Consider the following 17,649-nt stretch of genomic DNA (forward strand, 5'->3'; position numbering starts at 1 on the left):
TATTGCTTACAGACTTCCCTATTTCATTTCTCAGTGTTTCAAAATGTGACTTCTCCTTTGTGGTTTTGAGACAGCCTTGTGAGGGAGTCCAGGCTAGTTAGAAATCAGAAACTCTGTTTTAAAAATTAAATTATTGGTGGTTGGAGAGATGGCTTAGTGGTTAAGAGCACTGGCTGCTCTTCTAGAGGTCCTGAGATCAATTCCCAGCAACCACATGGTGGCTCACAACCATCTGTAATGGGATCAGATTCCTTATTCTGGTGTATATATAAAATACATGAGTAAATAAATCTTAAAAAGAAAATTATCATTGAGTATACACACATTTAGGTGTGCTTATGACATTGTCCATTTACAGAGGTCAGAGGACAACTTTTAGGAGTTGATTCTCTTTCACTGTTGGGTGTGGATCCAGGGCTTGAACTCAGATTGTCACGCTTGCATGGTAAACACTTCTGCCTGCTGAGAATGACTTTGAACTTCTGATCCTCCTGCCTCCATTTCAGGAGTTTGAGTGAGCGTTACCATATCTGGTTTATGCCAGTCCCAGGAACTGAATTCCTGGCCTTGTGCATGCTATGAAGGTACGATACTGACTGAGCCAAGTCCCTGTTTTGGAACTTTTGACTGTCACATGTTAAGTGTTTTGTGTGAGGGATTACAACCTGTAGCAGCATGTCCAGACCTTAACCTACTGTTTTTGTCTTTTGGCGGGGAGGTGGTGGCGGGGTTAGGGAGTTTTAGGGTTGAATTCACACATGCTAGGCAAGTGCTCTGCTACGGAACCTTCATTTCCTGAACACCTCTCACGTGTGGTTGCTGTGGTCAGACGGATTTGCCTTCGCTGGTTTTTTTTTTTTTTTTTTTTTAAGACAGGGTTTCTCTGTGTAGCCTTAGGTGCCCTGAAACCAGGCTGACCTTAAACTCAGCGATCCTCCTGCTTTTTCCTCCCAAGTGCTGGGATGGAAGGCCTGTGCCACCTCCACCTGACAACCTTCGCTGTTTTTTAATTGGGACAAGGGCTCATTTATCCTGTGCTATGTAATCAAGGATGCCCTTGAATTTCTGGTTTTCTGTAGCTACCTTCCGGTTGCTGGGATTATAGGCATATACCACCATATCTGGTTTTATGTATCCCCCTGGATCCTTTGGAGCTAGAATGTCTGGCTTGTCACGTGGGTGCTGGAATCTGAACTCTAGAGGGGCCTCATGATTGCACAGCGAATATTCTTAACTACTGAGCTCTCTCTCTAGCCATAGGGAAATAAAAAATGTGTGTGTGTAATGGAGTGCAGGTCCGAGGACAACTTTCAGGAGCTAGTTTTCTCTTTCCATCTTTATGTGAATCCTGAGGATTGAACTCGGCTGTCAGACTTGGTAGCAATCGCCATTACCCCCTGAGCCATCTCACTGACCCCTTTGGGGAATTATTAAACTCCCTAGGCCTCAGTTTCCTCATTCTTAATATGGGATAACTGACAACATGCTTGCATTTATCACTCGGTCTTGCAAATTTCCCGATCTCATGCTCTGGCTGAGCCACTCCGTGTAGCCTACTCTTCAGACCTGTTTCCCTGTGTGGTAGAGGGAGATTCTGTGGTGCTTGACTCAGTCAGGCTGGTGCTGGCTCCCCTGGGTTTGCATCCCTCGGATGACTGCCCTTGGGTTGTTCTCTAGTTCTCTGGCTCCTGCTGTCTCTATGAAGTTGGCGGATTGGTGCAGCTGATGCAGCTGTTTGGACTCAGGGTGTTGGCCTAGGAAAGGAACGGGCTCCACGCTGTATCTCAAAGTGGAGATGGGTGACAGCACCCCCTTCACGTTACCTGCTGTTGGGATTTTCCAGTTGCTAACCCAGTACCTCTGGATAATTCAGTTCTTCATGTAATCTGTTTGGGGTAATTCCAGTATGGCTTGTAGTCACTTGTGTTAGAAACACACAGTTTTAGTCTTGTTTAGAGATTTCTGTCTGGCAGGTAGAACCACTGTATTACTGCATGATAGTGCATTCCTTCTTCTTCCTTGCAGGCATACTATGAATCATCAGAGTCTCAATATGAGTTGAATGGGGATGATATTCTGCGAAAATTTGTCTGTGTGTGTGTGTGAGGTATGTATGGCTCAGTGGGTGAAGTGGCTTGCTGACAATCTGATTCGCTCTCCAGGACCCAAGGGGAGGACTAACTCCTGTAAACTGTCTTTCTGACAGCTGTCTAATCTGTAATCCCACCAGGGCTGTTTTACCCTTCCTTTTTCAGTAGGTGCTGGAACCAATGCCCAACCCCAGGGCCTCATGCATAAGTGCTCTACCACTGAGTTACATCACAGCCTTCATCTTTCAGGTCCTCATCTCTGATCTCATGTAAGGGTTACTACGCTGCCTGCCCAAGATTGGATTAGCCGGACAATGACCAGCATTTGGGAAAAAAATTATTGTATTATTCCATTTGGGAATATATTTTACTTTGATACTGTTAAAAATGAAATACATAACTTCTTGGTCAATTTAGACATTTAAGGAACAGGAGGGGTGGCTTCGTAGTCAAGAACACTTGATCTTCCTGAGGACCCAAGTTTAGTTCCCAGGACCCACCACAGGGCGGCTCAGAACTGCCTGTAACTCCAGCTCCTGGGAATCTGATGCCCTTTTGGTCTTCTCAGGCATCCACACACACTTTGGCGTTTTCTCTCACACATATACACATAGGGGAAAACAAAAAAACAAAGGCTAAAGCTTCCCTATAATGCTTCCTCCAACCCCATCTTGTCACTTGGGAGCTTTGTATCGTAGTATCCAAAGGAATATCTGAGTCAAAATGTAAATAAAGTGTTCCAAAGTTATGCATCTTTAAAAAATTTTCAATTTGCTGGGCCGTGGTGGCGCACACCTTTAATCCCAGCACTCGGGAGGCAGAGGCAGGCGGATCTCTGTGAGTTTGAGGCCAGCCTGGGCTACAAAGTGAGTTCCATGAAAGGCACAAAACTACACAGAGGAACCCTGTCTCGAGAAACCAAAAGAAAAAAAAAAAACACCTCAATTTATGTGAATGATTGTTTTGCCTGCATGTACATATGTGCACCACGAGAATCATCTGAAAAGGTTGGAAGAGAGCATCAAAGCCCCTGGAACTGGAGTGATGGGTGGTTATAACCCACCATGTGGGTGCTGGGAAACAAACTTAAACTCTTTAACCACCGAGCTGTCTCTTCAGCCCCATCTGTAACAATTTAACTATGGCTTGTAAGCCTTTGCAATGGTGGTGGCAAAAGTGCCACTAGTTACACCCGAGATTCTTTAATTTGGTGCCACACCCAACCTAGTCCCTTCATCCTTAGGGCTACAGTTCCAGGGCATCCTCTTTTTAAAACTCTCTCAGGTTTACTAAGTAATACTTTTCTGCACCTTGGTCTCACATTGCCACCTCTCCTTGACTGGAACTTTCTAGTTATCTCAATTCATTTGCAAACTTTCTGGTTCTGTCTATCAGTCACCCTGGATACTCGGACAAAACTTGTTTTTAAGGATCTCATGTATCCTGGGGCTTCAAATTTGCCATGTAGCTAAGCATGTCCTTGAACTTCTGAACCTCTCACCGCTGCCTGTGCTGGGATTAGTAGGTGTTCAGTTTATGCGGTGCCCGGGATCAAACTTAGGCAAGCCAAAGACGGTGGTGCGACCTCCTCGGCCTGAAACTTTGGCTTTCACGGTCAAATGCATGAAATCCCTGGTAGAGTGAAAACTTGCTTTTTATACCAGTGCCCTAAATCTTATCATTAGAGTTCACATTTCCCCTAAAGGGCACCAAACTGTTCTGATGGGAACACTGGAGCTTATTGTTTCAACATTTTATCTTATCACTTGGTGTTTGTTGAGTGAGCAGTATCCAAACAGGTGTGGGTCATCTTTGTATTTATGTGTACTTTCAGTATTCCATGTAATTCACCAAAGTCAACTCAGATGCTGGAAACGCTATTAGCTCATTAAATCCTCATGCGATGAGGTAGGTGCACTGTTGGCTGCAGTTTACAGGTAAGGCCAATTGAGACGCAGGGGTAAAGTGATTTGCTTAAGATCATACACCTGATGGTTGGAGCCAGTCCAAGGACCAGGCAGTGACTCTTGACTGGGCACGACTAGGACACCTCTTTCAGCCTCCATATGCAGCAGAGGTTATGCTCGCGGGTAGAGAATGGCTGATCAGAATGCCTTAGTCACAAGACAAGATTCCTACAAATGACCTTGATAGGCCTGCGGGATCATCGCAGAGAGGAAGGAAAGAAAGCGCAGCCCCCCAGCACTCCGTGGCTGTCCGGGGAAAGAGACACAGCTAAAGCCCCCTAGACCCTTTATGGATGCAAACCCCACCCTAACCCCACCCTCTAGTCCCCGAGAGACTAGTCCCCCCGAGAGTGTCCGTCCTCCGATATTTTGGAACAAACAGTCCGGTCGGCTGGGGTCAGGCATTAGTCTTTTTTTCTGCTTGCTGCTTAAGAACTCTAACAATGGCCATGTTTAGTTCTGTTCACCCCTCTACGTCAGAGCCCCGTCAGCGCACCCTGGACATGGTGCAACAGATCCGGTTAGGTCAGGAGCCCGGCGTGGTAATTAGGGGAATCGTCTGGCACTCTTCCACCCGTCTCCAGCTTCAGGTCCCGGAAGGATTGACACATGTGGCCCCAGCGCTCTTCCCACGCGTCCCTCCAGTCCCCGGCCAGGTCAGGCCGAACCCGCAGACTCCGTCATCCGCACACGGAATCTTTCCCTCTCCGCGGGTCCCCACGGGGTGCGGGCCGGGCCCGGCCGCCAGGCAGGCGGTGACGCAGTCCCCGCAGCCCGGCGCGCTCCGGGTCCCGCCGTCCTCCCGCACCGCTCCTCCCTAGCCTCGGGGTCCTGAGGCCGGGCCCAGGTGACCGTCGTCCTCCCAGGCCCCGCCCCCGCCGGCCGCCCCGCCCCCTCGGTCTCTCCGCACCGGCTCGGCTCGGCTCGCCTCCTCCGCCGCACAAAGGCCGGCGGCCGCCTCACCGCGCGCAGGGATCCGGGCCACGCGCGCGCGCCTTCCCCGCCCCCGTCCCGCCCCGCTCCCGCTCCGCTCCACCGACGCAGGCCTCGTTTGCGCTTCACGCCCCCGACACGCAGGACGCGGAGGCGGGCCGGGGGTGGGGTCGCCGCCACATCCCCCCCCGCGTCCTGCCACGCCGTGTGCGCGCGCGCGCGCGGTTCCCCGCCGGAGGGACTACTTCGCTCCCCTACCCCCTCGAGCCCCGCGCTACTTCCTGCCGCGGACGCGTCGGGCGCGCGGCGCGCACGGCATGGCGGCGGCGGCGCGGCGCGCGCCTGAGGAGCCGGGGAGGCGGGGGGAGGGACGCCGGTCCGGTCAGGCCTCGGCGCGGCCTACACGCTCCGCTCCGCTCGGCTCCGCTCGCTCCCGCCCGCCCGCCCCGCGCCCCGCCATGGCTGAGCCTCCGCCAGCCCGACGTCCGGTGCCTCTCATCGAGTCGGGTAAGACGCGGCCGCGCGTCCCCCGGCCCGGTCCGGCCCGGCGCCGCGCGGCCGCCCGCTGACCGCCCCTGTCTTCTCTCCCCGCAGAGCTGTACTTCCTCATCGCCCGCTACCTCTCGGCTGGCCCGTGTCGCCGAGCGGCGCAGGTGAGTGCGAGCGGGGAGGGAGGGCGAGCAGACCGGAGGGCAGGAGGGCGGGCGGGCGCAGCAGCAGCAGCAGCCGGCCGGGTCTGACCGTGCGTCTCTGCCGCAGGTGCTGGTGCAGGAGCTGGAGCAGTACCAGGTCGGTCATCCGCCCCCGCGTTCCCGTCCCCGTCCCCGCGTCCCCGTCCCGCCCGGCCTCCCGGCCGCGGTGGTCACTCGGACGCCCTTTCCGTGTCTCTTTCCAGCTGTTGCCGAAGAGGTTGGATTGGGAGGGCAACGAGCACAACAGGAGCTACGAGGAATTGGTGAGCACCGCCCGCCCTCCCGCGTCCCCCGCGCGCTCGCCCGCCCGCCCGCGTCCCCGGCCGGGTCTCCGCTCCCGTGCTGGCGCCGCGGGGCCGCTCCCGGGGGGGTTCACGGTGGCCCGGCAGCTCTGGGCGACTGTCCGACCCCCGTCCCCCACCCCCGAGGGCTCTCGGTGGGGGCTGGGGGCAGATTTGGCAGAAAACGGTCCTGGGGGCGGCGCGGGGCGCGGGCGGGGGCGCCCCTGGCTCGCGGCCCGGCTGGGTCTCCAGGTGCGCCGCCAGCCACTCAGAGGGGCGCTCTCGGCGCCCTGCATGCCGACTTGTAACTCGAGCTCTCATTGGTCTCTCCTCCCCGGCCCCGCCCAGGTCTCCGGACCACTTGTTCCCTAGGAATAGTCATTAGTCTGTGAAGGTGGAGGAACGGTCGGTCCCTGGCTGTGTGTTTCTTTTTTTCCGCTCGTTTTTTCCCTCTGCTGCGTGATAGGCCAGTGTAGTACCTTTGCTTCTCCGAGCCGTGTTTGTTGACCGCCTTAGGAAGTTGGCTCACACGTGATCTTGCTGTATGTGTAGTAGTAATATAGTACAGGCTTTCAGTTGTCATTCTTCCGTCCATCCATTTTTTGAGACTGGGTGTCATGATGTACCTATGGCTAGACTTGAACTCGTTGTGTAGACCAGGTTCGCCTCGAACTCTGATCTGCTTCTTCCTCCAAGAGCTGGGACTAAAGTCCTGGTTTTCTTGAGTGCTAACTTGTGTGTTAACTTGTATTTCCCTTTTCATTCTCCTCCCTACACTTGGTTAGACAGAGGTTATGTGGTGTATGATTGAGTTTTCTCCAGTTAACAGAAGTTGGGGGTTTGGTTTATCGTTAATGGAACAGAAACGTTCCAGGAAAATAGTTTTTACAATTTTAAGTTAAGATGAAAAATTTGTCTTAACTAATTTGATTTGTTAGCCCACACTGAGCAGTGTTGTATACAGAGGACAGTTGAGAACGACCTCCGAGTCTCCACAGCCGACTTTTGGCCTTGACTGGGAGTGCTGCTTCCTCGAGCCCCTCAGTACTGGGCCCGGATTACAGGAGCGCCATCACACTGGCTTCCCCACATACCAGGACTGGAGGCCGTCCTAGAGTAGTCAAGAAGTCAGTCAGGGGATTTGTAGTGTGTGTATAAATGTGAACTTTCAGGGCTAGGAATTGAACCCAGAATGCTCAGTAGTGCTGGGCAGGTGCTCTAGTGGATCCATGCCTGTTGTGTGCTTAGCCAGGTGTTAGCTGTGACACTGGGAGCTGTGAATAAAACGCGGTTGCTGGCTTGTTTAATTTGTCTTTTTAGGATTATTTTTGTATAGCAAATGCTTCAGGCTGGTGAGATGGCTTTTCAGTTAGAAGCACTTTCTGCCAATCCTAACGTGGGTTTAATCTTGGGGACCCGAGTGGAGGAGGGAGAGAACCTACTTTCACAAGTGGATATCTGCCTTCCACTGTCAAGCATATGTGTGCACACATGTACACACAGGTAATACACTTAAAGTGAATAAGTGAATATTTTCAAGAGCTTTCTAAAAAGCTAATGGGCCAAATTTGTTTCCCTAGGTTTGATGTTTTAAGGCTGGTGGGTGTGTGCATGCTGGGGTGTGAATCTAAGGCCTCTTCTGGTGCTGTACCCACAGGCAGGGTTTTACCATAGTCCTTCCTGCCAGACAAGGGCTAGGATTCTGATTTACAGCTCCAGCTGGGCAGAGTTGTACTCTGGAGCCACACCCCTTCCTGGCTAACTCCAGGTGTCTTGTAGTGTGTGTTTGTGTCCATCCGATTCTCTGTGTAGCCCTGGCTGTTCTGGAACTCACTCTGTAGACCAGGCCAAGTGCTAAGACTAAAGGTGTGCATCAGGTGTTTTTTTGAAAGTCTAGGGAACATTTAAGTAGTTTGTCTCATAGTTTTACTCCTGTTAATAAAAAACAAGCCTGTGAAGGGGGGAAAACCCAGAGCTATTGTTGACACTGTAGTCCTGCTGGGGAGAAATGAAGAAACAAATGTAGGGCTTACCTTACCTTGCCTTACTGCAGAAGCCACATTATAAAGTCCAGAGAGGAGTTTGTTTTCTTTTTGTCTTTTTGCTGCTAAGAATTGCTTAAAACCCACTTGAGGTACTGGTATCTGAATTTTCTGTGCCTGAGTGGCTCATGCAGTCTCACTTCTCACCATCTGGTTGATTACTGTCTGGGTGTCCTTTCCCTTACCACTGTACCCCTGGTGGTTGGAAACATGTGCAGGAGTGGGGTCAGGGTACACCTGTGGGAGGGGGCAGTGGGACTCAGGCAAGTGTTACCTGCCGAGCCTCTCACGGCCCCAGGACATGGTTGTTACTGTTTTGTGGAGGATGTATACAGCCTCTAGACTTCTAGATACTCTCCTTTTTTTCTTTAGAATTTAGGTTTGTGCTATTTCAAGTATACACAAAATTAGAATTATTCTGTACATGTTAACAGTTTGCAGTTTACCAGTTTGCTATTTTTATGTTAGTTTCCGTTTGAGGCATTCCATTTTTATTACTGTCAATGAAATCTTTCAACAGATAAATGGAATGGTGACTCTCTCACCAGATACCTGTTACCAATGATTAATCAGAATGCTGTATCTGTTCTCAACTTCATTGAACTACCTGTTAGCCAGTGATTAATTGCACTGCTGTGTCCTCTCACCCCATTGAGTTGCCTTTTAAGCAAGTCTGTAAAGTAACTCTTGTAACTGCTGGAGTTGTGTGTATGATGTCACTGGAGTGTCGTGGCAGGTGTGTGGCGGTCAGAGGACAGCTTTGAGAGCTGGTTCTCCTTCTAGGGTGAGTTCTAGTCCCTTTATTTGCTGCACCATCTCTCCTCCTCCGGTAATTTATTTTGTAAGTTACATTTATTTGGTGTGTGTTGTGGCGGGGAGGCATTTAAGTGGGTGAGTTGCAATTAAGAGAACAATTTGTGGGAGTGTTGTTCCACCATGTGAGTCTTGGGGATTGAACTCAGGTTGTCAGTCTTGGCAGCAAGTGTCTTTACTCACTGAACCATCTTGCCAGTCTCACTGGAATATTTTAGAGCAAATTCTACACATTTATACATTCCTAAATTACTGTTGTATTACTACTGTTGTTTTTTGGTTTATTTGTTTTTCTCTGGAGACAGGGTCTCTCTCTTTGTAGCCCTGGCTGTCCTGGAATTAGCTCTGTAGACCAGGCTGGCCTTGAACTCACTGAGATCGGCCTGCCTCTGCCTCCCAAGTGCAGGGATTAAAGACATTGGGGGGCGGAGCAGCTATTTCTTTTTGAGGGGTACAACCCAGGTTCAGCCTCTAGCACAGTCAAAATGGAATTTTGTGAATGCCTGTATATCACAGGTTGTGTGTTTGGCAGGGTGTAATGTAGTCCAGGCTATCTGGCCTTGATATATAGCTGAGGATGACCTTGATCAAGCACCTGATCTTGTTGGGCTTACAAGTGTGTAACACAAATGCTTGACTTGAATAAAACCTTTAATAGTTTGTTCCCTGTACTGTCATTTTACTCAAGAGACCAAGAGATTGGTTATCCACTTTTATCTGATTGTTTGCTGGAAGTATTTCCCATGTTTCTCTTCCTCGGTGGTTCCAATCCTTTGATAAGAATTATTTGGTTGGGGGCTGGAGAGTGACTCAGTGGTTAAGAGGACCCGGGTTCAATTCCCAGCACCCACATGGCAGCTAACAACTGTCTCTAACCCCAAGATCTGGCACCCTCACACATACATGCAGGCAAAGCACCAATGCAGATTAAAAAAAAATGATTTGGTGGAATTGACATATTCTGTATGTCCACAGTGGCACCCAATCAGTCAAATGTGAATCTACTACGGTGTGTCCGGGCACTAGTAATTTTATAAGCTTCCAGGTGGTTCAAATACAGCTTTACAAAGTTACACCTTACCTTACATTTGTGTCTGTACTGTTAATCTGACCTGTATTTAGGAGCAAGAGTACCCTTGCCTATTAAAAATTGAGACTAAAGCCAGGCAGTAGTGGCATATACCTATGATCCCAGCACTTGGGAGGCAGGCAGGAGGATTTTTGGAGATTGAGGCCATCATGGTTTACAGAGCTAGTTAGTTCCAGGACAGATGGAGCTACATATAGAAATGCTGTCTCAAAGCCAGGCGGTGGTGGCGCACGCCTTTAATCCCAGCACTCGGGAGGCAGAGCCAGGTGGATCTCTGAGTTCGAGGCCAGCCTGGGCTACCAAGTGAGTTCCAGGAAAGGTGCAAAACTACACAGAGAAACCCCATCTCAAAAACAAAAAAAAAAAAAAAAAAAAAAAAAAAGAAATGCTGTCTCAAAAAACAAAGAAAAAGATGCTGAGCAAAGGTACTGGTTGGTCAACCTGGGCTGGGTAGAGAGACTGTCTAGGAACGAAGCAAAGCGGAGCATTAGGAGGTCTCTCCCACCTCGTTGTGCTACAGATTGGGATTGAGTCTTGACTGCATCACAGTAAAAATTTTTCGTTTATTTTGTGTATGTGTGCATGTGCCACAGTGTGCAGATGCAGGTCAGAATTCGGCTTGTTGGAGTCAGTTTTCTTCCACAGTGTATGTTCCAAGAAGCCATCACATGGGTACTTGAGCAACATTTTTATAGGCTAGTGTCTTCCATAACCAGTAAGAGAAATCAGTTCATCCTTACATTGTGCTGTCACTAGAGATTATCTTTGGGATTTTGAATGTTTAAATTCTCTGAGAAGACTGATCCCATTGTGTAGTCCTGACTGACCTGCCAGTGCTGAGATTAAAGGAGTGCGCTGCCATGGTGGTCTCATTGTCATTTTTCTTAGATTTTAAAATAGAAATCTTCTGTTTAGTAATTGCTTCTTTTTGAAAAAAAAAAAATGTATTTATGAGCGATGACTCAGTGGTTAAGAGCACTGGCTGCTCTTTCAGTTAGGACCTGGGTCCCATTTCCAGCACTAAATGACAGTTCACAACTGTCTGACCCTAGTCTTAGGGATCAGTGCTGTCATTTGGCCTCCAAGAGCACAAGACACGTGGTGCACAGAGGTACATGCCGGCAAAACACCCATGCACGTAAGCAAAGTTTTTAAAGATTGTTTTAATATTTAAATTGTGTGTGTGTGTGTGTATGTGTACACACGTGAGCACACATGCGTACAGGGGTGCCCTCAGAGGCCAGAGGTTTTGGATCTCCTGGAGTTGGAGTTTCTGGCAGTTACGAGCCTGTGTGACACGGGTACTAGGAATCGAACTCAGGTCCTCTGCGAGAGTGGCTTATACTCTTAACCGATGAGCTGTCTTTCCAGACCTCTTGAGAGGTTTTTGTGTTCTTTGGCAAATTAATCTCTGTCCAGTCTCTACTTTGCCTTTCCTTTTCTTCCTCGTTCTGTTTTCCTGTCCCGTCTTTTTCCCTCCCTCCAGCACAGGTCTCGTTCTGTAGTCCTGGCTGATCTGGAGTTTGAGACGTAGGCCAGCCTCCTGCTTCTGCTGCTTTAGTGCTGGCCTTTTAGGTGTGTGCCACTTGGCTGGGCTTCTTCCCCAGCTTTTTGTTCTGTAACAGGTCTAATAATTTTCCCAAAAGAAGTGGCTTTAAGATGTGCATGTAGCTGGGCGTGGTGGCAGAGGCAGGCAGATCCTCTGTGAGTTCAAAGCCAGCCTGGTCTACAAAATGAGTTCCAGGACAGCTAGAGCTATTACACAGAGAAAACTGGAAGGGAAAGAAAGGGGAAAACAAAGATGTGTATGTAGGGGCTGGAGTCTGCTCAGTGGAGTCTGCTCAGATTGGGAATACTGCTGCTCTTCCAAAGGATCTAGGTTCAATTCCCAGCACTCACATGGCATCACAATTATCTGTAACTTCAGTTCCAGGGGATCTGACATCCTCACACACACATACATGCAGGCAAAACACTAATGCACATAATATAAATAAATCATAAAAAATACTGTGTTCATGTGGTAACAGTATTTGTTATTTTGTTTGTTTTGAGACACTATGTAGCTTTGGCTGGCCTGGAACTAAGAGATCTGTCTGCCTTTTTACCTCCTGAGTGTTGAGATCAAAGTCATCAGTATCTGTAAGGTTGCAGGTAGAATAGGTGTCGTTTTAATTAGTTTCCATTTGTAGGGTCTTAGGACAACAAATCTTTATGAATGCTATTATCTGAATCAAGAGCAGCTGACAGGTACCTACTTATGGGTCACTAAAGGATAGATAAGCAGCAGGCCACCTTTGTGTTTGGTACTGAAGACTGGGGGTTATGGTGACACCAAGTCATGTGGCCTTGGCTGTGCTGCTTGAGAGACTAATTGCTTTGTGTCCACAGGCTCACCTGATCACTGGGGTTTGCATCTTCAGGGTAAAGTGCCATTGATTTGTTTCTTGGTGTATGGATTTTTGTTTTGTTGTTTTCTACATTAAGTAGGGTTGTGGATTTGTGTCTTTTTGTTGTTGTTGTTGAATTTCTTTAGCTTTTTTTTTATTTCCTAAGTATAAGACACACTAGGCTTTCTTGTCTTCCTGTTGAATTGAGCTAATATTTTTTTTTGTTTAACATTTCTCATATATTTTCATTTTGAAAAACCATGTTTTACAAGGAAAGACACTAGACCACTACCTCTCAAGTTTAAGTTCCATGACCTTAATATCAATACATATGGATATGATTTAAAAAAAAAGAAACAAAAAATGCACACACACAAGCTCTAGGTAGAACTGTAATAAATTCCTTTTATAAACAAAATCTTAACTGAAAAGCCACAGTAGATGGAAAGGAGAAAGGATATTACTTTGTAAAATCCAGTGAACATCTACAATAGTTTTACAGCACATTTAAGCACTCAAGGGTTTTATATCTTTACCTGCCTTCCATTTCTTAGTTGCTCCTTACAAATTTGACAATTATGAAATCAGACTTGACCTCAAACCCCGTCTTGAGTTTGAGTGCCAGGAAAATTGACCTAATATTTTAAAACTCGGAAATGACCCTCATTTAGGTGACACTTAAAACATTAAAATTTACTTTGATGCGTATGAGTGCTTTGCCTGCATGTGTATGTACTGTCACATGTGTGCCTGTTAATCCACGGAGGTCGGAAGAGGACATGGAACTTTGTGGAACTGGAGTAACAGATGGTTGTGAGCCACCATGTGGTTTCCAGGAACTCAACCCAGGTCCTCTGTAAGAGCAAGTACCCTTAATCTTTGAGCCATCTCTTCAGCCCCAAATGGTGTCACCTTGCAGTTGAGTATCTAAGTCTGTTCCCTTTTAACCTCTGAGTCCTGTGCTAGACAAGTGCCCTCCCACTTAGCTACAGCCCCAGCTCATCATTCTGAGTCTAAACCATTGGCCATATGAACAAGATTGTTTTATCAGTTCTTCAGGTGGGCTGGTGTAGATGGAGAAACACAGCTTTCTTGAAAGGAAATAGAAACTTTATCCTATAGCCAAATAGAAGTAACCATGGCCTGGGGACAAAGATTTAAGTTACCCTAAATACCATGTTCCCAATGTGGCAACAATTGCATGAAATTTTTCTAGCAACAGAGTAAAGTCATAAACAAAGGCAGTTTTTTGATACATGTAGAAACTGTTGGTTGAAGTTTCTGTCCCTCCAGTCAGCTCCCAAATAACCACACAGAGACTTATTAATTATAAATGCTCGCCCGATAGCTTAGTCTTGTTACTAACTAGCTCTTTCAACTTAAATTAACCCATATTTTTTACCTACATTCTACCATGAGGTGTTACTTTTTTTAGCATGGTATGTTTATCTTTCTTTTCTCCATGTCTTCTCTAGACTACACCCTTCTTCATTCCCTGGCTTTTTCCCCCCTGTCCGCAAGTCCCTTCTAACCTCTTCTTGCCTGTTGGCCATTAGCTCTTTAAGGAAACAAATGAGAGTAACACATCTTCACACTGTACAAAAAGACTATTCTAAAACAGGAAACATCAAATAGGTGATTGCAACAAGTGGGGAGTCTCTGCTATTTATAGCTTGAGATGTTATCTGATGGTACTCTTAGCTTTTAGAACTGAGGGGACTGGACTGGGCAGTAGTGGCACACCCCTTATAATCCCAGCACTCAGGAGGCAGAGGCAGGTGGATTTCTGAGTTCAAGGCCAATCCAATCTACAAAGCTAGCTTTAGGATGGCCAGGACTGCCGAGAGACCCTGTTTTGATAAATAAAAAACAAAAACAGCAACAATGCTGGGTGGTGGTGTTTTCACGACTTTAATCCCAGTACTGGGAGGCAAAGGCAGGTGAATCTCTTGAGTTTGAGACCAGCCTGGTCAAGGACATCCAGGGCTACACAGAGATACACAACAAAAAAACCCCACAGTAATAAAAAGGTGGGGTCTGTTAGAATATTCCAGAAAGCTCTTAGCCATGAAGATCTTTGGTGAAACACAGGTGGCAGTAATACATGGCTATTTAGGGGCCCAAAGATAGCCCAAGATAATTTGGTTCTGGGTCTTTACCATCCCACCTCTCCAAACACGTTCTCGGTCTGTCTGTCAGCCTTGCACTGCATTGAACATAGTGTGGCTATGTCTGGGCATTTGAGTCTACACTGAACTTTGTTGTATAAAAGAGACAGATGGTCCAGTGAAGTGTTCACCCCAGTAAAGATATGTTTCCTCACAGGCTAGAAGTGTGGTGACTAGGCCTTTGTAGTTTGTAGTTGATGTCCTTGGGCATTGTTGGATGTAGTTGACTTCACGTGCTTTGAGGGTAAGATCAAAACTTCTTCCAAAGAGTTTAGAATTTGGACATTTGTGAATATACATAAGTATGTATGCATATGTTTATTTATTCACTTGGAGACAGGGTCTCATTGTTTAGCTTTGCTGTTCTGGAACTCATGTAGACTAGGCTGGTCTTGAACTCAGAGATTGCCTTCTGTCTTCCAAGTGCTAAGATTAAAGGCATATGCCATCATACCTGGCCTGTATAGGTGCATTTAAACACTTTTTGTGTATACACTCAATTTGTGTATGTGCACATGCTCATGGCTTTTATTAATTAAGGAGTCATTATGATTAAAACATAAGAACATTTTTAGTTGGCTGGGGAGATGACTCAGCAGTTAAGAGCACTGACTGCTCTTCCAGAGGACCTGAGTTCAATTCCCAGCACCCACATGGAAGCTCACAACTATTAACTCCTTAGATCTGACCCTCACACAGACATACATGCAGGCAAAACACCAACGCACATTAAAAAAAAAAAAATTGTTAGATTTACTTATTTTGGAACAAAGTCTTGCTATATAGACTGGGCTGGAACTCTCAGAGATCTTCCTGCCTCAGCCTTGGATTACTGGGATTAAAGGGTGTGTGCCATTATACCCAGTTAGACTCACTTACTGTGTTTTATGTGTGTGGGTGTTTTGTCTAATTGTATTATAGGTGGTTCGTGTCCATAGAGTTAGAAGATGGTGTCAAATGCCCTGGGACTGTAGTTAAGGATGATTGTGAGCCACCAGGGCAGTGGACCTGGGGCCTCTAGGAGAGCAGCCAATGCTCTTGACTGCTGAGTTAAGGTGCTTGGAAAAGTGGTAGCTGGTTGTCAAGAAGTTGAGTGAAGTTGAGTTGACAAGGCCAAACCCAGAGCCCACTGTGTTCAACTCAAAAGATGCTGCTGTAGATGTGAGGTTGTCTGTTTGGAGAGCTGAGGCCTTTCTATTGGTCAGTGTCAGTTGAGACATTGAGTTTTTTGTGCATCTCATGCATTTTCTGGCATGCGCCACCATCTCCCTGATGCCTGTAGAGTTCTTTGCCAGCTGCTGTTGTAGTTTAAGTGTGATAGCTGTCTTATCGTGATTGCTCTTGGTTATTGTCTACTTAATAGCCTTGGTGCTTCTCATCTTCAAGGCTGAAGGTGAAAGTTTTCTTGCTTCCTTTGCAAAGCAACAAATCATTCTTTTATTAGTATTTATTTTTATTTTGTGTCTATAAGTAGTTTGCTTGAATGTATGTCTGAGCAGCATGAACATACCTGGTATCTTTAGAAGTCAGCAGAGTGCGTTAGGTTCTTTGGGACTGGAGTTGCGGACAGTTGAGCATTATGTGTACTGGGAACAGAATCCAGGCCCTCTGCAAGAGCAGTCAGTGCTCTTTCTGCTGCCGACCCGTCTGTCCAACCACCTGCAAAACTTCACCCCTGCTGCCTATTGTGCTGGCATTGGTAGCAGTTTCTGGTCCAAGTGTGCTGTTGATGTTAGAAGTTGCTGTACAGCCCATTTTGAACTCAAAGATGATTGGGTGAACTTGGCTTTTGTTTAACCCCATTCCTGTATTATAAAACAAATATAAAATAGCAAGTAATAAGTCATTAGCAAAAAAGGTACTCATTAAAATCCTGTATAACATACTCACATTTATTAAGAATGTTGTACTCCAGTACAATATGACATTTCCACATTGAAAAACCACTGCTACTATTGTACAGCCACGTATGAAAACCTCTCAGATGTGTATTTGCTGTCTTTATATCCTCAATACAGTGGCTGTGAGAGAAGTAGGAGCTGTGTTTCATTTTCTCAGCTCCTTAATATAGCCAGCTTCTTAGTCACATGTCCGTGCATAGAGGCAGGTGCCTGCAATCTCAGCTCAGACAGCTGAGGCATGAGAATCTTGAGTGGAGGCCAACCCAGGCTTCCATCCATAACTGTCTCAAAAACAAAACTTGCATCATTTCATAGTATTGGTGCAGTGATGGAGTTTGGCTGTAGAGTGCTTCCTGTTCATGTAGGAAGCTCTGGGTTAATCCCCAGAACTACAAAACAACACCCACCCCAAGGAAGCAAACCAGACCTACAGCCTCTGATGCAGACTTACACAAGTCTACTGCACAACTGCTGAGATTAAAAAATCTTTCTGAAATATTTTACTAGAGTCTGTCTAGGTTGTGATTTATTGTTGTTGGGTGGTGTGTGTATGTGTGTTGAGACTGTTCCACTATAGTTCCACTGGCCTCTCAACAAGAGATCTGCCTGCCTCTGCTAAGTCTTAAAGGTTTTTGCCACTATGCACACTTGTGTTAGGTGTTCTTGGTTTTTCTTTTTTCCCCCGAGACAGGGTTTCTCTGTGTAGCTTTGGCTATCTTGGAACATGCTCTGTAGACCAGGCTGGCCTCAAACTGGAAGAGATCTACTTCCCAAATGCTGGGATCAAAGGTGTGTGCCACCACCACTGCCCGGCTGTTAGGAGTTTTTAATTAAGTTTTTGTGTTTTGAGATAATGTCACAGGGAGCCCATCAAGTACTTCAGCCCATAATTTTTCTTAATACTAAATTATTCAAGCCTGTGTAGTAAAGGAGTAAGTTATATTAGTTTTTAGAGTTACATATACTTAAGCATAAAGTGTTCATTAATTAAAAAAACACTTGAAGACTACTTTATATTAGATGTATCTTTTAAGTCTTTTATGGAAATATCTGCCAGGTGGTAGGGAAGATGAGTTGAGAAGTTGAAAGATATTTTCTATAGCTTTTTCTATCACTCTACATAAAGAAAATTCTTATTAAGAACAGAAGTCCATTGTTAACTAATAGTTTTCTGTATCCCAATAATAGGTTTCTCCACTGACTCAGTAAGCCAGATCAGACCTTATTGAAAAAGTAAAAGAATAGGCTTATTGAGCAAAGCAACTCTGGGTGAGTTCTCCAG

At 46.7% G+C, this 17,649-nt stretch overlaps 1 protein-coding gene across 5 annotated transcripts in view; it reads left to right on the forward strand.

Annotated features, from left to right (window-relative positions):
- The first annotated feature begins 5,388 nt into the window (after positions 1 to 5,388).
- Brwd1 (bromodomain and WD repeat domain containing 1) overlaps positions 5,389 to 17,649 on the forward strand; it is a 94,381-nt gene continuing 82,120 nt past the window's right edge. For 3 of the 5 annotated variants that reach the window (XM_037209612.1, XM_037209614.1, XM_037209613.1), the window contains exons 1-4: positions 5,390 to 5,497; positions 5,585 to 5,643; positions 5,750 to 5,779; positions 5,886 to 5,945. In XM_037209612.1, the coding sequence (XP_037065507.1) occupies positions 5,449 to 5,497; positions 5,585 to 5,643; positions 5,750 to 5,779; positions 5,886 to 5,945 (198 nt within the window). In that variant the 5' untranslated portion in view covers positions 5,390 to 5,448. Of the gene's footprint in view, positions 5,498 to 5,584; positions 5,644 to 5,749; positions 5,780 to 5,885; positions 5,946 to 11,888; positions 12,333 to 17,649 lie in introns of those variants that run through there. The other 2 variants (XM_028879935.2, XM_037209615.1) reach the window with 2 other exon arrangements.

Source organism: Peromyscus leucopus, chromosome 12 (assembly GCF_004664715.2).
Source record: "Peromyscus leucopus breed LL Stock chromosome 12, UCI_PerLeu_2.1, whole genome shotgun sequence".
Lineage (NCBI taxonomy): Eukaryota > Metazoa > Chordata > Mammalia > Rodentia > Cricetidae > Peromyscus > Peromyscus leucopus.